The sequence below is a fragment of the Schistocerca cancellata genome, chromosome 7 (assembly GCF_023864275.1).
Source record: "Schistocerca cancellata isolate TAMUIC-IGC-003103 chromosome 7, iqSchCanc2.1, whole genome shotgun sequence".
In the NCBI taxonomy this organism is placed as follows: domain Eukaryota; kingdom Metazoa; phylum Arthropoda; class Insecta; order Orthoptera; family Acrididae; genus Schistocerca; species Schistocerca cancellata.
This window is the reverse complement of record NC_064632.1, coordinates 371,300,299-371,321,451: the sequence shown is the minus strand read 5'-3', so window position 1 is coordinate 371,321,451 and position 21,153 is coordinate 371,300,299. Positions and strand designations below refer to the sequence as shown.

General features: G+C 39.1%; 1 protein-coding gene across 1 annotated transcript in view; it reads right to left on the bottom strand.

Annotated features, from left to right (window-relative positions):
- Positions 1-21,153, bottom strand: part of LOC126092046 (protein unc-80 homolog) — a 1,190,994-nt gene that overhangs the window by 812,671 nt on the left and 357,170 nt on the right. The window contains exons 8-9 of the mRNA XM_049907452.1: positions 3,506-3,731; positions 3,014-3,138 (exon numbers count right to left, since the gene is read on the bottom strand). Coding sequence (XP_049763409.1) covers positions 3,014-3,138; positions 3,506-3,731 — 351 coding nt within the window. The remainder of the gene's footprint in view (positions 1-3,013; positions 3,139-3,505; positions 3,732-21,153) is intronic.

The following is a 21,153-nucleotide window of genomic DNA, read 5'->3' as shown; positions in this document are numbered from 1 at the left end:
TAGTCTTTGTTCTAAAGCCCTTGACACATTTTGCTATCGGAAGACGCATGTGTGTGTGTGTGTGTGTGTGTGTGTGTGTGTGTGTGTGTGTGTGTGTGTGTGTGTGTGTGCGTGTGCGCACTGTGTTTTGTCGTTGGAAATAATGCATTTTCTTTATAAGCTAAGTTTTATTTTGGTATTTTTCTCTCTGGACATTTTATTACTGCCCTATTACTTGCAGTAGTGGGATAAAGCAAAATTTATTATTTGAGTGTCAGTTCTCACCACTGAAAATTACAATATTTAACTGAAAACTAAAACAATGAAAAATTCCCAGAAATCTAAAAAGTTCCTGGGTTTTTCCTGGTTTTCTCCCAGACAAAAAATTCTCAGGTTTTTCCTGGATTTCCCAGTTGTCCTGTGGTATATACACCCTGTTAGACCTAAAACCTGTCATATCAGAGGCTCACATCTAATAGACTGGTAAAACTTTGAGGAACTCTATCATGCAGGTGGCCACCACTGGCCATGCATTCCTTGGCATTGCAAGTGTGACATGGCAGTGTTATGGCAGGTCTCAAACTGGCGATGACCTACAGAGGGCACCTCCAACACAGTACCTACTTGTGTTTGTGCACCCTGTGAGAGTGAAATAGTTCCCACAGCATTCCACCACAGACAGGTATACGAGCCAGTGACAGGACAGCACAAGTCATTCAGGCTTTGAGAGCCTTCCCCGGTCCAGGTGACGGATGTTACTCACCCCATCAAACAGTCAAAGTCAATTGCTAGAGATAACTGCTGCTACCATAAGACATCATTGGTTTCTCTCCTGGATTATGATGCTAGTTGAATTCCAGGAACATTAGCTTCTGCAGCAGCACAGTGTGTTCATCATTGGTGATATTATTCTGAATAGGAAATTCTCACACTTTTGACCTCAGCTCTCAATGCTCTCTCATTGAACCTAAAACCTGGACAGTTGTCGTCCTCATACTCTGACCTACCAGCCACAAACTTAACATCCAGAAAGTGATCTCTGCTGAACTTAAGTGTCCAGCAAGTGCTCACTCCTGATTTGGCTCCAGGCAGTGTTTTTCTCAGTGAATGTAGTCCTGCTCAGTGCTCTCAGCTTTCAGTGCCAGTGTGGCCTTCTTGTGATCCACAGATATTTTGTACCTGTTGTGTTATGCCTGTTACGGTATTCTTGCTTTTTAAGTCCCTACCATCTAACCAGAGTTCTATTTTGTTCAATAAACTTGTTACACCTTGGACTATGCTTTCTTGTCACAAAGTAAAACCCTTCAATTGTAGTAGGAGCAGTAAATGTGTGCCACAAGGACAGTTTATAGACCTGGCCTAAGTTGTACACATGCCCCGCATCGTGTTAAGAGTGAGGATGTGTAAACAAAGGTGAATATGTCCTGTATATTTTATTGGATAATGTGACATATTTGGTGATTGCAGGATGTTCTGTACTCTTGACAGTAGTCCTTGAGTTTTTTTATCTGGTGGTTGGGTCCTGTAAATTTTACTGGATGACATGGCATTCTGGAGAAGGCGAGAATTTCTTTACCCTAGACAGTGGTCATTGAGTGTTATTACCTGATGTCCCATGATGCTCTGTGAGAGTGAAACATGTCACAAATTAAGTAAACACAAAACCATTTTGCAACTGAGACTGTCTATTCCTTGACCCTTCAATTGTAGCTGAAGTGAATGATTGTAGTTTGACGGAGGGTTTTCCACATGCCTATTATAGCAGAAACTCTATATAACTCTAAGAATGTACTACATGTTGTTCAGCAGATACAGCAGAAAGTGGAGCTATTGTCTGAATGTATCTCTATTGGCACCCTGTCCCCCTTGCTCGGCCTCACCAATCTGCTGATTCTCTCCTCCACCATCTCTGGTCTTTGGTCAGAGCAACCTGCAATTCAACCGTATGATAAAAAGGTTGAATTATGGGCGAACTACACTGCCCATCTGGAACAATATTTCCTTGTCCATGAAATCATAAGGGCTGAACAGCAGCATGTACTTCCTTGTATATGTCAGGCTGGAGATCTTTCACTTCCTCCAACAGTTTAACCCTGAATCAGAACCACATGCACTTCCTTATGAGCAACTGAATACTAGTCTGTTGGAATACTTTGACCCACAAGTCCATGTTGTCGCAGCATAATGTAAGTTGTTCAGTTACCACAAACAGATCAGTCAATCATATAAGGAAGGGACTGACCAGCTTCAAGGCCTCTGCAGAGATTTTAGTTTCCAGTGCTGGATCTCCAAGTGCAAACAAACCAATACTGCATCACTGATTTGAGATATGATCCTGGTTCACACCCCAGACAATGATCTTTGCATGGATCTTCTAGAGCCTAAGAATCTATCTCTTGAAACATTTCTCCTTATTATCCACTCATTACTCACCTGCTAACAGCTAGTTGTTCAAGACGAAGCAGATTATCCAATATAAAGAGTCCATTATGAAAAACTTTAGAAATGCTATCAATTTTTCATATGGTAGAAACCTTACAAACAGAGCTAAAAATGTTTGAAATATGTTTTCTATTTCAGTAAGTAACTTGGGAATAAAATGTGTTCGGCTCTGAAACTGTTGTGTGAACTGGCTGTCTGCTGCATGATAAGTAACAATGCTCATGGTAAACAGACATTTATTATTACAAAAAATTGGTAACTATGTTAAATGATACATATCACAGAGATATTAAACTAGAAATTGGAAAACTGAATGTAACAGAGGAAGCAGAAGTTTTTTTATTCAATGTACTAGCTGATGATCAATAGTATAAGGACCTTGCTTGTGTGTCCATCTGCTGTCTGACACATTGTGAGCAGTAAAAGAATGTCTTTTCTTTTCTCACATTGCTGAAAATTTAAATACTGATATATTGTCAAACAGCCATTGATGTAATTATCTATCCTGCTACAACTGAAGGAATTAACGATATTATCAAAAACACACACACAAACACACAAAGGTAGCAGAGAATGTAATAAATACACTTACTTCCTCATCAACAGATTTTCCTTCCATTCTTACAGCACCTGTTGGTTCACATCCTGATACACTGACCGACTGACTTGGAGGACTCTCTGCTCCTTGAAATCCTCCTTCTTCATTTGAACCTTTCCCTAAAATAAGATGATACTATAATACAGGTTTCTCCTCACTAACTTCACATTACATAAACTAAGAATTCATACTTGACTGTTACATGCATGGATTGCATGGCAAATGTAGGCAGTAGGAACCTGTTATTCAAGTGGACTGAAGTGTTACCATCTACTCCACTGTGCAGTAAATTATTTTGATTTTGTTTGATTTTAACAATGCAACAGAACTTTCAGTGCTTCTGAATATTACAGTTTACACAAGCTCTGCCAAGAAATATATTTTCACAAATAAACAGTCCTGCTTTTTACTATCAAGTAACAATTAATCCAACTTCAACAACATAAAATACATTACACCCTCATGCCTATAATTTGAAATATTTACATTTTCGTCCAAGAAAGACATCTCCAAATTGTGGCTGCGGACCTCGAACCATCTTTGCCCAGAGAGAACGAGGTTTAGGTTTCACATGAGCTGTGAAGCATGCTGTATCTGGATGCTGATAATCCCAAAGTGCTTGCCACATTTTCAATCCATTTTCCAGTCTAAAATTTTGGAAATCTGACTCCTTCAAGTTGTGACAGATTGGTGCAAACAAATACACAAACAACTGTAAAAAGAAGTGATTATTAAGAGACCATTATTGTCAGTTTAAGAAAATTAGCAAACAAAAATACTTCATGTGCCACCCACCCATGCTACCAATTATTCAAAATATGTGACACTGGAGAAGCAACTGTACTTGCAACAATATGTGCTGGAGACTAAAGTTTGTCTTTCCATAAGAATTACCAGAAAAAGCCATGTTTTCTTACAAACTTCCTCTCAGGAAATATGACTTTCAAAGTTTTAACTCAATTGTGTTCACACAATAAATCACAGAAATAATCCAAAACAGTCTCCTGGAAATCAAATTATCACCAGCTGCCTAGTTGCTTCAAATGACAATTCTGCCTTCTCTGTTTTAAAGATTCATCCTTTCATTCGCCAGATTTTTGTTCAAGGAGATAACATCATTTATCCTTTTGAAAACAATCCTAGTTAGTGCTTTGCACTCCCTACAGTGTAGAAATAGCTGAATAATATTTTAGGGCTACTGCAGAAAGGTGTTTAATGCTGAAGTTTTTCATGCATACATGTTGAAACTGTTTGGGTCTTTCTGATGCAGATATCACAATGAAATAAGAACCGTGCAGCAGAGATTTAATTGACAGTGAAACAATTTGAGTTCAATTTGACAGCCAGACATAGGTGTCAAATGCCTGAAAATCTTAACTAGCTTGGTACTGTTAGCTAAATAATACATAATATAATAATAGAAAGAAGATTCAGTTTCCAAGATTAGGTTATAACTTGCAGTGAAAATAATAAGCTGCTTCAGTTTTCAAACTAATTCTGTTTTTGTGATTTCAGTGAACTTCCTGAACCCAAACCAATTCACCTTCATTTAGTATCTGGGACTATACAAACAGCTATGTTATTTTTAGATTTTGTAAAACATGGTCACCACAGAGGAAATAGGTAACCAGCAAAACTGGGTACATCTATGTGCCAGCTGCACATTTTGAGAATGTCAACTACTTAGAAACAAAATCTAATGGAATGACAATGCAGGAATTTTATTCTTTCTAGTTCCTGGGCAGGTACCTGGTTAGCGAGCTTCTGATTTCTTCTTGAGCATCATTTCAAATACAACTGATAATTTATTTCATCTTCTTGATGAAAGCACATTACAGTACTATCTGTATGTGATGAATTTGTGAAAGCATAAGATTCAGAGGTGCTTTAGAATATCCCACGTTCCACTGTAAGTGCCCTATATTCCTACATTAAAATCAATGAAAATGAATAAGTCAGTAACAAGACTTGAACGTTGTGTGGTAACGCTGCCTGGGATAGTGGAGTGAGTGAGTTCAATTTCTTCACCAATGACTGGTTCTGGTTCTGGCTCACCATCACCAATGTCACACATCTTCACTCTCTGAGACACTGTGGAACATTGCTCATATTTCTGATTATGAGTAGACTAATGTTCACCTTGTTGGCCAAATACTAGTGACAGAAATTCCCACACTTTTGGGATTCAAACCAGCAACTCCTGCGTCAGGAGTCACTGTACGAGCACAAGTTAACAGCTTCAGATATGAATCACGGTTAAAAAGAAGTGATAAATTTATTTCTTTTTTCACATATTCAGTTTTTATTGTTTTTATATGACATTTCATGTTTCATTTCTCACTTCTCCATACATCAGTTGTAACACAAAGAATTTATACAGCTAAACACTGTGTGTTTTTTCTTACATTTTGTGATCTTTCCTATCGCAATTATCTGCAAGTACTACTCTCCATAACTTGAATCTGATAATTATTTAATTGTGACAAACACAATTAAACCTTCATCGTAACACTCTTTTATATCTAAATTTACATCTACACCCTGGAAACCATTGTTATACGCATGGCACAGGCTGCTTCCTGTTGGACTGAGCATGGCACACGCTGCTTACTATTTTACCAGGTCTTAGGGTTTATTCTGCTTCTATTTGTTATGGACTGCAACATGAATGATGGTTAAATGCGTCTGCGCACAATGCAGTTAGCCTCAGCTTGTATTCAGAATTCCTGTGGGAGCAATACAAAGTAATTCTTAGATTCCTCACTTCATACTGATTCTTGAAAATTGTAATGTAGTTTCACAAAATAGGTAGCATATATCTTCAAGCATCTGCTAGCTCAGGTATTTCAGCAGATCTGTGACGTACTCCCATGGGTAAAAGAAACCTGTGATCATTCGTGCTGCCCTTCTTTGTATATGTTCAATATTACCTGTTAATCTAATTTGGTAAAGGTTCCACATACTTGAGCAATGTTCTAGGAAGAGCCATAGAAGTGTTTAGGAAGCAATTTTCTATGCAAACTGATTTTTCCCTGCATCGTATTAATGAAATGAAGGGTGCCAAATGCTTTGCCTACAAAATGAGCCTATGTGATCATTCTATTTCATATCCCCACAAATTGTTTAATCCAGGTGTTTTTATGAGTTGACTGATCCCAACTGTGAATTATTTTGTATCTGATTTTTAACGCAAATTGCAAATTTCTGCAACCTTTGAAAGCTTAGTAGGATGTAATTGAAAATCTGAGCAGCTTTATTCAGATAATACTTCACTAAAGGTAACTGCACCATCTGCAAAAATTTCGATGTTACTATTAACACTATTCGCTCAATCATTAATGTACAACATGTACAGTAAGGGTCCATGTACATTGGAGCATGTCTGCATCTGTTGCTACACATAAACAAAACATAAATCCAAACACATATTTTATTTAATGACCCACATGATTGTACTTCAATTAATAAGTGTTCGTGTGGTACTTAGTCCAGTTATTTTCAGAAGTTAAGAAATACTGTATCCACTTCATTGCCTTGATCCACGAATTTCAAGGCCTCATGTGAACTGGATTTCATATGATCCATGTTTTCAGGATCTATCTTGGTTGGCATGCAGATCATTCAATTAGAGATACCTCGTTATGTATGAATCCAAATTATGTTCTAAGATTCTGCAACAGATAAACATCATTGATGTTGGACAGTAATTTTGCGAATTACTTGTGCATTCCTTCTTGTAGACAGATGTGACAATTGCTGTCTTCCAACCAGTGGGCACAGTTTTTGGTTCCATTGATGTGTGGGATATTTTGGATGTAAATTCTGTAGCACAGAACCAGGGATTTCATCGAGCCCTGTGGTCTTGGTTCAGTTATCAAGATTTGCTTTGTTGCTCAATGTCATTGATACTGACATCCATATCAGTTATATGTGTAGTGATATGATAATTAAAATGGAGTAGTACTTCCCTACCTTGCTTTGTAAAGGACCATTTGAAAATGAAGTTTGGAATTTTTGCTCTTGCTCTGCTCCCCTCAGTTTCCGTTCTTGTGCCAACTATGAGAGTGGAAACCAACTTTGGTGCCAAAGATATCATTACCGTAGGATCAGAATGTGTTTGGTTATAGTATAATGTGTTTCAATAAAATTCTGCTGCAGTGCAATATTGAAGACTTCACCCATCATGCTTTTGATGGTCAAATACATTTCCTTCAACATCGCTCTGCCTGTAGCCCTAAACTTTGTTTGATATTTATTCTGCAGTACCTGTTGTTTCTTTAGAATATTCTTTACAGGGACTGTGCATCTAGGGCTGTCTGTTTCATTGTGAACAGTTCTACTAGGTACATATCTATTCATTGCATGCCCAATAACTCTTCTAAATTTGGGCCACCTTTCCTCTGTGTCAAGGGTTCCTAAAATTTTGATTTAACAGAACACTTTGATGGAACACCTTGTTAGGTTGGACATTAACAAAATTTGTAAAAATTAGAAAAACTTGTTTTATTCAGTAATTACTTCAATTTTAAATGACATACTGCAACTTGCTATGCATAGGTGCAGTAGATTTCGTCAATCGACAAAGTATCTATGAACCATCCATTATATAATATTAAAGCAATGAGGTATAATTATTCGTAGTAGCGATGCATAATGGTGTAGAATGAATGTATTATATAGTGACTGTGGTGAGACAAAGAAGAAGTGCAATTCAACATGACAAGTATATATCTACATTTTCCCTGGGCAGACTTGAACTCTCAAAACTTTACTATAGATAGGTACAAGCAATATTCTGCTGTGAAGGACTGTCATATATAAGTGTGAACCAAATTGTACTCATCATAAGTAAATACAGAGAGATGCACCGTCCCTGTTAGGAATGTATGCTACAGTATCCAGTTGTCTGTGATTGTGTCACATTTGCTCCATATCCTCGCTAACAACTGCACCAGCAAATGCATTGATGCGGGAACCACATGAGCACATTACTATAATAATATGTGATGATATTTTGATGTATTGAACTGGCATTGAGATTAGGTGTGAACAGATGTTTAAGATGAATATGGCACCTGTCTCCCACTGTGTGTGATGAAAATATATTCCTTTACTTAGTGCAAACTTATGATGACCTTGATTACTGCAGAACCTGTATCTCCTAATACATTAAGCAGCTACACTCAATGCAGGATCTCCAGACCTTCCTTAACCATTAGGCCATGGTCAAACAGGTCAAAGATCAGGCTGCTACATTATCCCAGACTTTAAGGATCAAAATTTACACTGGGGTGTCACATTTTGGCTACTGTGCCTAGAACTAGTTATTCAGATTGGACAGTAATGATGTTAAACCCTGGGAGGTGTGATACAATGCAATTCTGGGATCCAAAAATCACAGGAAGGAACAGTATAGACTGGATTACATTAGCAATAATACATGGTACTTATATTGTGTATATCACGAATAAACTTGTTTTCACAACATCAAACAGTAATAGCACAGAAATGAACTCTATATGGAAGTCTGAATATTAAAATCCACAAAACTGTGAAATTCAGCTGCTAAGGAAAAACACATGTGAATATTACTGCATCGAAACAGGTCAAATATGTGCCACAAACTTAACAGAAATATGTGTTTCCCAGTGATTTTAAGCACAAATTGCTTTTTGAACTGTTTAAGTCAGCTGATTTCACATGTACTCATAAACTTTACTGTATGTACACATTCTGACAATGACACAATTGATGAATGACATCACACAGATACACTAAGAAGTAGAGCCAAAGAATAGGGAGTAGCTAAGTACTTCTATATGCCTCTGGATCTAACATCGACAAAAAACCTACTGTACACAGATGAACCACACCAAACTGCAATAGCAGCATCACTGCTTGACAAAATATGTAACACTAAGAGCTGACTTTGCCAACTACAGGTGGAACGTCAAATGAAACAGTTGCATCACCTGGTAGCTGAATGGATAACCTCAACCACTGAGTGTCTAACAGGCAAACTACAACTGCCATGCCAAATGACAGTAACTTCATCATGTGGTGTGTCATTCAACTACAACACCAGTGGCCAAGCAGCTGCAATGGGCAGTGTATTTGTGATGCGAATAGCGTGACTTGCATTAAACGCCAAGCCTAACTTCCAACGTCAAGTCAAAACATCGAGACATGTACAAGTATCAGTGGGTAAGTGAAGACTATCTGCTGGCACTATAGCAACCAACCTTATGCAGCTTTCAGAGCATATAAATGGTTTCAAATCATATTTTACATTAATGCAGAGGACTGTAAACAGCATTTTAGATTTTTTGAGATTTTGTTCTGAATAACAAAAGGCTGTTGTGCATATGTGTACACAACTAAGCAACTTGCGAAACAAAGCAAGTAGCAGGATTTCAGACGTGCTATTGATTGTGTATTACAGGTTTATCTTCTTATTAATTTATGATTTTCTACCTCAAGTTGATGGTACAGTGTCTGGAAAAATGGTGGAAATGCATGACAAAAGAGATGATTTAGGAATAAGTAGTTGTGGACTGTCAGTTGATAGCTCCTTAGGCCATCAAGCAGATAAACCAAGACACCAGTAGAGTACATCAGACCTAATTGAAATACTCACACACTTATGTGACTGCTCACTTCAAGCAGGCACTTTTCCTGATGTGTTGAAAATATCAAAAGTTATTCCAGAATATAAAAGAGGTGAGAAAGAAAATGCGAAAAACTATAGACCCATAAAAGTTTCCTCCTGCATCCTAAAAGTATTAGAAAAAGTTATTTAAGGTGAACTTATGAAATTTACAAATAAAAACAACATCCTATGTAATGAACAACATGGATTCGGAGATAAGAGGTCAACGACAACTGGTATTGATGAGTGCATCAATTCCATTCTAAATCTGATGGACAAAAAACAGGGATCAACAGGAGTATTTATCGACCTGTCAAAAGCTTGTAGCACAATGGATCATAAAATTCTGCTATCAAAGCTTGAAAGATATAGTATTCGAGGTCTGCCCAAGAACTGGATCAGTTCCTTTCTGGGTAATCGTAAGCACACAGTTTTCATCAAGCACACAAATGTCAAACTAAAAACTGTGTCCAAACACTTATCTGACTATAAACAAATTAAATGTGGTGTATCCCAAGGATCAGTAATGGGATGCCTTCTGTTCCTTCTGTACATAAATGATCTAAACTTAAATGCTGATGCACATAAAACAATCATATTTGCCGACGATACCACAATTCTACTAGAAGATAGCAATGAACAGTTATAGCAGACAGTAAATATGGCCACATTGCAACTTAGCAGCTGGGTGCAGAATAATCAGCTTGAAAAAAAAAAAAAAAAAAAAAAAAAAAAAAAAAAAAAAAAAGCACTAAAATTCCACAATGCTCCTAACAAGGATATGTTTATCCCATTGGTTTCTATCAATGATGAACTAGTTGGTAACAATACTGAAACCATATTCTTACGACTTTGGCTGCAGAGCAATGTAAAATGAAATAAGCAAATTGAATATCTCAATGCAGAACTGAGCAAAACTTGTAACCTTCTTTGCTCACTAAAATCATGCTGTAGTGAGAAAACGGTAATGAATGCATATCATGCCTACTTTCATTCTCGACTTAGATATGTGGTCACTTTATGTAGAAACTCTAAAACAGCTAATAGCAATTTTAAATTACAAAAAAATGCGATTAGAATCTTGCTTGGGTGCAAGCCTAGAGACTCTTGCAAATCTCTGTTTAAGAACTCTGGTAGTCCATCATTACCAAAAAAATGGCTCTGAGCACTATGGGACTTAACATCAGTGGTCATCAGTCCCCTAGAACTTAGAACTACTTAAACCTAACTAACCTAAGGACATCACACACATCCATTCCCGAGGCAGGATTCGAACCTGCGACCGTAGCGGTCATGCGGTTCCAGACTGAAGCGCCTTTAACCGCACGGCCACACCGGCCGGCATCATTACCATGTGTATGCATTATGGAAACCCTTTTATTCTTTAAAATAAATGTAATAGGTAAGGACTGCAGACTGCAAATAACTATGATATATATGATCACTTTACCAGACAAAACAGAAACTTACATGTAACGCAAATCACCACAGCTCTGTGTCAAAAGACACATGGGAGTTAAGTTTTATAACAAACTTCCTTAAAACATGGAAGCTATTATTGAGGTCAAAACCTTTGGAAAATCTCTAAAGTTGTATTTACAGCATCAATGCTTTTACTCCATTGAAGAACATTTAAATTTACGTAGTGTGCTATATTAATACTTACGTACAAAGTGTATTATTGTAAAACTTCCTGGCAGATTAAAACTGTGTGCCGGACCAAGACTCGAACTCGGGACCTTTGCCTTTGGCGGGCAAGTGCTCTACCAACTGAGTATCCAAGCACGCCTCACGCCATGTCCTCACAGCTTTACTTCTGCCAGTACCTCGTCTCCTACCTTCCTAACTTTACTGAAACTCTCCTGCAAACCTTGCAGAACTAGCACTACTGAAAGAAAGGATATTGCAGAGACATGGCTTTGCCACAGCCTCAGGGATGTTTACAGAATGAGATTTTCACTCTGCAGCGCAGTGTGCGCTGATATGAAACTTCCTGGCAGATCAAAACTGTGTAGAGCACTTGCCCGCGAAAGGCAAAGGTTCCGAGTTCGAGTCTCGGCCCAGCACAAAGTTTTAATCTGCCACAAAGTTTCATATCAGCGCACACTCTGCTGCAGAGTGAAAATCTCATTCTGGAAACATCCCCAAGGTTGTGGCAAAGCCATGTCTCTGCAATACTTTTCTTTCAGGAGTGCTAGCTCTGCAAGGTTCGCATGAGAGCTTCTGTAAAATTTGTAGCAGACGAGGTACTGGCAGAAGTAAAGCTGTGAGGATGGGGCATGAGTCGTGCTTGGATAGCTCAGTGATAGAGCACTTGCCTGCAGAAGGCAAAGGTCCCGAGTTCGAGTCTCGGTTCGGCACACAATTTTAATCTGCCAGGAAGTTTCATATCAGCGCACACTCCACTGCAGAGTGAAAAATCTCATTCTGTATTATTGTAACCTTAAATAAGTATGCCTAGAAACAACATGCAGATATATACTTATAACTTGACTTCAAATGTCTTATGTATAAACAGCTTTGTAGACAACAGGACCAATAAACACAATATAATACAAGACAACACAAGGTGATTAAGGTACAAATAATTTTTCAGAACCATTATTGCTGCTGAAATTTGTAGAATGCACAAAATCTTTTATGCATGACACAGACAAAAAAAAGGGCATACACTTAAAATAAGGGGGGAACAATTGTCTGGACCATTTTATAAGAAGTTATGGATTAGAGAAAGTGAGATAAATAGAGGCTGCTGCCACAAGAATGACAAAAGCAAAAAAACTTTAAATATTGAGCTTTGAAAAAGGATGGAATCTTACTTGTGACTTCCTGTATGGATATTTCATCTCCTTCTTCACTCAATATAATGCTTGGACCTATTTTGGTAAACCTTCTATTATAAGTTATTTCAGTAAAAACAGTGATTGTCACATTCAAGTCATTTATTTTTACTTTTTGAGGACTAACTTCAATCTTCTACAGAGATCATCTTCTGGTCTAACATTCCTTGATGACCGCAGGAACCTTTGGCGTGGAGGAGGTCCATCTGTGCAAGCATTGAGAACACTGCAACAATGAGCAGTGTTCTCCACACCTGCTCCACACCAATGGTTCCTACAGTCATCAAGGAATATAAAATCTGAAGATTTCTTAGGAAACTGAAACCAGTCATCTAAAAATCAAAATCTTAAACATGATCACAACTGTGTGTATTGAAATAATCTGTATTATAAAGATCACTGTTTTTCCTGGAATAATGTTCCAAAAACTTTTAAACCTTTTATTCTTCTCATGTTGCCTATGGCTGCCAATGCGCGTATCAAGAATTTTGAAAGCTCAAGAGTAAACATATTTCATTTATCATGGTACTGTCAACACCCTTCTCACTTTACAGTTTCAGAAAATAATTTGTTGGTGTTGCTTTGTACACTGGTGTGCAAAAGTTAAGGACAAAAGTAACTTTCACATGATGCTGCACTGACAACTACTGCAGCTCAATGAAACTTAGACCATACCTGAAATAACTACTACAGCAGAGAACAGAAGGTAATTGAAACAAATACACAATGAGACAAACAGAAATAACACTTTCATTCAAAGGCAATATTTATACTGAAGTCAGCATGATTTATGATGTTGACCTGGATATTACAAAAACCAGGACATGGTTCTTAACACATTGTTTGCACTGCAAGCTCTGCAACAAGCTCCCAAGCTGACACCACGCTTGGCATGGAGTTCCTTTGGTACAGACTTCTCATCCTCCACCATTGCAGTTGACAACTAGATGGTCACTGGTGCATGTGGATGTGCTGCAATACAACTCCCCATGCATCTCGCATGTGTTCAATGAGATTTAGGTTGGGGGATCGGGCAGGCCAGTGCATTTGGCAAATATCCTTTTGCTGCAAGAGCTTTTGCACCTGTACTGTCTGATGCGGTTGCACACTGCCATGGTACAGTGTTACAACAATGTTGTTCAGTGAGTGTACCATGTTCAATGATTTGGAGGTCAGTACACCTGCACCATAATACCAGGACCACCAAAACGATCTTGTTCAATAATGTTCTTGGGTGCATTACATGGTCCCACCTCTCGCCATATGAGGTCACGTCCAGAATCACTACTCAGACTCAACCTGCGCTCATCTGAGAAGAGCATGTGGTGCCATCCCTTGTCCCTAGGCTCTTTGCACAATTGCCGCCAATGTGCAGGTGTCAATGTAACCCAACATACTGATCATTGGGCAAAGAGATCACCTCCATGCCATCACTGTGCCACTGTGAAGTATGAAGCTATGTGCACTGTAGTTCTGCTAAATTTGGTTGCAACTGCACCCACTGTTGGATGTGGGTCCCTTCCTGCTTTTTGCACTAAGTAGTGGTCATCTGCTACTGTAGTTGACCATGGTTAGCCACCACTTCTTCTTTGGGCAACAGTGCCTGTCGTTCAGAATGCTCCCCTTGTATATGAAACAATGCTGTGTGCAAATACCAAACTCCTGGGCTACACTCATCATATTTCATCCTTCTTCAAGTTTCCCAATGATTCTTCCCCATGGAAAGTGATCCACATGTTGTCTCCAGGCCATATTTTAAACAAGAACATCACTGCAGTGCACTGTAACTGCTTTCTGATTTGCACATGCTGTCTTTTCCTGTTCCTTCAATGACCTTGTATTGCAGGATAAGCCCCACGTGGTTCTATAGTCACAATGAACTTATGACATGTGATATCCAACTTTCTATGACCAACTGGAAGGCCTCTGGCAACATTCTCCTTCACTTTTGTTCATTTCCATGGAGAAGTTAAACATGTTATGTTACTTTATGTTGTTGTTGTCGTGGTCTTCAGTCCAGAGACTGGTTTGATGCAGCTCTCCATGCTACTCTATCCTGTGCCAGTTTCTTCTTCTCCTGGTACCTACTGCAACCTACATCCTTCTGGATCTGCTTAGTGTGTTCATCTCTTGGTCTCGCTCTACAATTTTTACCCGCCATGCTGCCCTCCAATGCTAAATTGGTGGTCCCTTGATGCCTCAGAACATGTCCTACCAACCGATCCCTTCTTCTAGTCAAGGTGTGCCACAAACTCCTCTTCTCCCCAATTCTATTCAATAACTCCTCATTAGTTATGTGATCTATCCATCTAATCTACAGCATTCTTCTATATCACCACATTTTGAAAGTTTCTATTCTCTTCTTGTCCAAACTATTTATCGTCCACGTTTCACTTCCATACATGGCCACACTCCATACAAATACTTTCAGAAATGACTTCCTGACACTTAACCTATATTCGATGTTAACAAATTTCTCTTCTTCAGAAATGCTTTCCTTGCCATTGCCAGTCTACATTTTATATACTCTCCACTTCCACCATCATCAGTTATTTTGCTCCCAAAATAGCAAAACTCCTTTACTACTTTAAGCGTCTCATTTCCTAATCTAATACCTGCAGCATCACCTGATTTAATTCGACTACATTCCAGTATCCTCGTTTTGCTTTTGTTGATATTCATCTTATATCCTCCTTTCAAAACACTGTCCATTCCATTCAGCTGCTCATCTGGGTCCTTTGCTGTCTCCGACAGAATTACAATGTCATCGGCGAACCTCAAAGTATTTATTTCTTCTTCTTCTCCTCCTCCTCCTCCTCATCATCATCATCATTTAAGACTGATTATGCCTTTCAGCGTTCAGTCTGGAGCATAGTCCCCCTTATAAAATTCCTCCCTCTTCAGTGCTAACATTGGTGCCTCTTCTTATGTTATGCCTATTACTTTAAAATCATTCTTAAGCGAATCCAGATACCTTCTCCTTGGTCTGCCCCGACTCCTCCTACCCTCTACTGCTGAACCCATGAGTCGCTTGGGTAACCTTGCTTCTCCCATGCGTGTAACATGACTCCACCATCTAAGCCTGTTCGCCCTGACTGCTACATCTATACAGTTCATTCCCAGTTTTTCTTTGATATCGTCATTGTGGACACCCTCCTGCCATTGTTCCCATCTACTAGTACCTGCAATCATCCTAGCTACTTTCATATCTGTAACCTCAACCTTATTGATAAGGTAACCTGAATCCACCCAGCTTTCGCTCCCATACAACAAAGTTGGTCGCAAGATTGAACGGTGCACAGGTAACTTAGTCTTGGTACTGACTTCCTTCTTGCAGAGGAGGGTAGATCATAGCTGAGCACTCACTGCATTAGCTTTGCTACACCTCGCTTCCAGTTCTTTCACTATGTTGCCATCCTGTGAGAATATGCATCCTAAGTACTTGAAACTGTCCACCTGTTCTAACTTTGTTCTTCCTATTTGGCACTCAATCCATTTACATCTCTTTCCCACTGACATTACTTTCGTATTGGAGATGCTAATCTTCATACCATAGTCCTTACATTTCTGATCTAGCTCTGAAATATTACTTTGCAAACTTTCAATCGAATCTGCCATCACAACTAAGTCATCCGCATATGCAAGACTGCTTACTCTGTGTTCACATATCTTAATCTCACCCAGCCAGTCTATTGTTTTCAACATTGATCCATAAATAATATGAACAACAGTGGAGAGAAGTTGCAGCCTTGTCTTACCCTTGAAACCACTCTGAACCATGAACTCAGTTTACCATGAACTCTAACTACTGCCTGACTATCCATGTAAAGACCTTTAATTGCTTGCAAAAGTTTGCCTCCTATTCCATAATCTCATAGAACAGACAATAACTTCCTCCTAGGAACCTGGTCATATGCCTTTTCTAGATCTATAAAGCATAGATACAATTCCCTGTTCCACTCATAACACTTCTCCATTATTTGCCGTAAGCAAAAGATCTGGTCCTGACAACCTCTAAGAGGCCTAAACCCACACTGATTTTCATCCAATTGGTCCTCAACTAATACTCAAACTTTCCTATCAACAATACCTGAGAAGATTTTACCCACAACGCTGATTAAAGAGATACCTCTGTAGTTGTTACAATCTTTTCTGTTTCCATGTTTAAAGATTGGTGTGATTACTGGTTTTGTCCAGTCTGATGGAACCTGTCCCGACTCCCAGGCCATTTCAATTATCCTGTGTAGCCATTTAAGACCTGACATTCCACTGTATTTGATGAGTTCCGACTTAATTTCATCCACCCCAGCCGCTTTATTGTACTGCAATCTATTGACCATTTTCTCCACTTCCTCAAAAGTGATCTTATTTCCATCATCATTCCTATCCCATTGTACATCGAAATCTGAAACATTACTTATCGTATTTTCATCTACATTGAGCAACTCTTCAAAATATTCCTCCCATCTCCCCAAGGAATCCACAGAATTCACCAGCAGTTTTCCTGACCTGTCCAAAATACTTGTCATTTCCTTCTTACCTCCCTTTCGAAGACTGCTAATTACACTCCAGAATGGTTTTCCAGCGGCTTGACCCAAAGTCTACAACCTGTTTCCAAAGTCTTCCCAAGATTTCTTCTAGGATGCTGCAATTATGTGTTTGGCTTTGTTTCTTTCTTCAACATAACTTTCTCTGTCTACCTGAGTTCTAGTATGTAGCCATTTTTGATACGCCTTCTTTTTCCTTTTACAGGCTGCCTTGACTGTGTCATTCCACCAAGCTGTTTGCTTAATCCTACCTTTACACACTACTGTTCCAAGACATTCTTTAGCCACTTCTAGTACTGTGTCCCTGTACCTTGTCCATTCCTTTTCCAATGACTGTAATTGACTACATTCAACTAACTGGTACCTTTCTGAGATCACTGTTATGTACTTGTGCCTGATTTCCTTATCCTGAAGTTTCTCCACTCGTATCCTCCTACATATGGACCTGACCTCCTGCACTTTCGGCCTCACAATCCCAATTTCACTGCAGATTAAATAATGATCAGTGTCATCAAAGAATCCCCTGAATACACGTGTGTCCCTCACAGCCTTCCTGAATTCCTGATCTGTTATTATATAGTCAATGACAGATCTGGTTCCCCTGCCTTCCCAAGTATACTGGTGAATGTTCTTATGTTTAAAAAAGGAGTTTGTGATTACTAAGCCCATACTGGCACAGAAATCCACGAGTTGTTACCCGTTCCTGTTGGCCTCCAAATCCTCTCCAAATTTACCCATTTACCCATTACCAAATTTCTTCTCCATGGATTTTAATTCCTACTGCAAATTTTTCTTTTGTTTCATTTACTAACTGCTCAATATACAGATTGAATAACATCAGGGATAGTCTCACTCCCTTCCCAACCACTGCTTCTCTTTCATGCCACTTGACTCTTATAACTGCCATCTGGTTTCTGTACAAATTGTAAATAGCCTTCTGCTGCCACCTTCAGGATTTGAAAGAGAGTATCCCAGTCAACATTGTCAAAAGCTTTCTCTAAGTCTACAAATGCTAGAAATGTAGGTTTGCTTTTCCTTAATCTATTTTCTAAGATAAGTCATAGGGTCAGTATTGCCTCACGTGTTCCAACATTTCTACGGAATCCAAACTGATCTTCCCCGAGGTCAGCTTCTACCAGTTTTTCCATTCGTCTGTAAATAATTCGTGTTAGTATTTTGCAGCCAAGGCTTATTGAACTGATAGTTTTGTAATTTTCACATTCTTCTTGAAGTCTGAGGGTATTTCGCCTGTCTCATACATTTTGCTCACCACATGGTAGAGTTTTGTCAGGACTGGCTCTCCCAAGGCTGTCAGTAGTTCTAATGGAATGTTGTCTACTCCCGGGGCCTTGTTTCGACTTAAGTCTTTCAGTGCTCTATCAAACTCTTCACGCAGTATCATATATCCCATTTCATCTTCACCTACATCCTCTTCCATTTCCATGTTGTCCTCAAGTACATCACCCTTGTACAGACCCTCTATATGCTCCTTCCATCTTTTTGATTTCTCTTCTTTGCTTAGAACTGGGCTTCCATCTGAACTCTTGATATTCATACAAGTGGTTCTCTTTTCTCCAAAAGTCTCTTTAATTTTCCTGTAGGCAGTATCTATCTTACCCCTAGTGAGATAAGCCTCTACATTCTTACATTTGTCCTCTAGCCATCCCTGCTTAGCCACTTTTGCACTTCCAGTCGATCACATTTTTGAGACGTTTGTATTCCTTTTTGCCTGCTTCATTTACTGCATTTTTATATTTTCTCCTTTCATTAATTAAATTCAATATTTCTTCTGTTATCCAAGGATTTCTACTATCCCTCATCTTTTTACCTACTTGATCCTTTGCTGCCTTCACTATTTCATCCCTCAAAGCTACCCATTCTTCTTCTACTGTTTTTGTTTCCCCCATTCCTGTCAATTGTTCCCTAAGGTTCTCCCTGAAACTCTGTACAACCTCTGGTTCTGTCAGTTTATCCAAGTCCCATCTCCTTAAATTTCCACCTTTTTGCAGTTTCTTCAGTTTTAATCTACAGTCTATAACCAATAGATTGTGGTCAGAGTCCATGTCTGCCCCTGGAAATGTCTTACAATTTAAAACCTGGTTCCTAAATCTCTGTCTTACCATTATATAATCTATCTGAAACTTTTGAGTACCTCCAGGCCTCTTCCATGTATACAACCTTCTTTTATATTCTTGAACCAAGTGTTAGCTATAATTAAGTTATGCTCAGTGCAAAATTCTACCAGACGGCTACCTCTTTCATTTCTTACCCCATTCCATATTCACCTACAACGTTTCCTTCTCTTCCTTTTCCCACTATCGAATTCCAGTCACCCATGATTATCAAATTTTTGTCGTCCTTCACTACCTCAATAATTTCTTTTATCTCATAGTACATTTCATCAATCTCTTCATCATCTGCAGAGCTAGTTGGCATATAAACTTGTACTACTGTAGTAGGTGTGGGCTTCGTGTCTATCTTGGCCACAATAATGCATTCATTATGCTGTCTGTAGCTTACCTGCACTCCTATTTTTTTTATTAATTATTATACCTACTCCTGCAGTACCCCTATTTGATTTTGCGTTTATAACCCTGTATTCACCTGACTAGAAGTCTTGGTCCTCCTGCCACCGAACTTTTCTCACTATATCTAACTTTAACCTATCCAGTTCCGTTTTTAAATTTTCTAACCTACCTGCCCCATTAAGGGATCTGACATTCCACACTCCGATAAGTAGAATGTCAGTTTTCTTTCTCCTGATAACGATGTCCTCCTGAGTAGTCCCCGCCCGGAGATCCAAATGGGGGACTATTTTACCTCCGGAATATTTCCCCCTAAGGTAAGTCTTTCCACTCCCGAGATTGGAATGACTCCTTAACCTCTCCCTTAAAACCCACATCCTCTCGTCTTTCCCTCTCCTTCCCTCTTTCCTGATGAAGCAACTATGGGTTGCTAAAGCTTGAATATTTGTGTGTGTGTTTGTGTGTTTTTTATTTTATTGTGTCTATCAACATACCTGCACTTTCTCGTTTGGTAAGTTAAAGCATCTTTGCAGATAGATAAAAAAATCTATTCACCGAGGGGAACCCGCCCCCCCCCCCCCCCCCCCCCACACACACATACACCAAAGGATTCAACTTAAACATACTTTGGAGTTTCTGTAAGTACTTTTGATAAAAGAAGTGCTATTTTTATCTATGACTATATAAGATGCTGAAACCATTGATTTCTTTCATCTAGAATATCTCCCTACTCTAAAACTAATTGTCATAAGCTATGTACACTCTTTGACATAAAACTCGACCGGCGGCCGGCCGCTTCAGAGGCTAAGTCCGTGACGATCGCGACATGGGACAAAAAAACTGGCCAACTCGCTAATTCTCTAAGTCCGGTTATCTGCACAATCTGGCAACACTGTAGACTGCGGCACTTCCTGGAGGAAAACTTGTCCCAAGATAGAGAGACTCTAGGCTGATTACGCCTGTGGTCTAGCGGTAGCGTGCGTTGTTTCTGTTCATAATGTCAGTGGATCAAGAGCAGCTGGCATAAAATATTTTTATAGCCCCTTCTGTCTGAATGCTGAAGACGTGAATGTAATGGTAGCGCAGATTCAATCTATTTCGCTTTGTGACACACCGATATCAAAATTTTATCTAGTAACGATTTTGCGGCAGATTTCCTGCAGACTGTCCTCCTCCGGACGAGTATGCGGCAAAGCTCCGGGATCCATTTGCTGGCTATTGGCAGCGGCCGTGGCGACAGCAGCGGCGCTGCACTCCCCTGTTCTTTATCGAAAGCGCCTGCTACCGCTCATCGCTTTTGATGATTTAAAACGCTTTATTATTAAATGTTGCTCCACAGAAAATTTCTACAATTTCCATTCACACTCAAAAGCAACGGAGACAGACGCCCTGATTAGTAGGCGGGTAATCGGCAAGAGCTGAGTATGGCCCGAAATTAATTTTATAGACTGGGACGAAATTAAACCACCTCACTACATTCGATGAATTTATAAATGCTTCATACCTCGTTTCTTTTCCTTTCAAACTTAATTATTTGTGCAACTTTTGGTCAATGTTTGGATGTTTTCGTCAA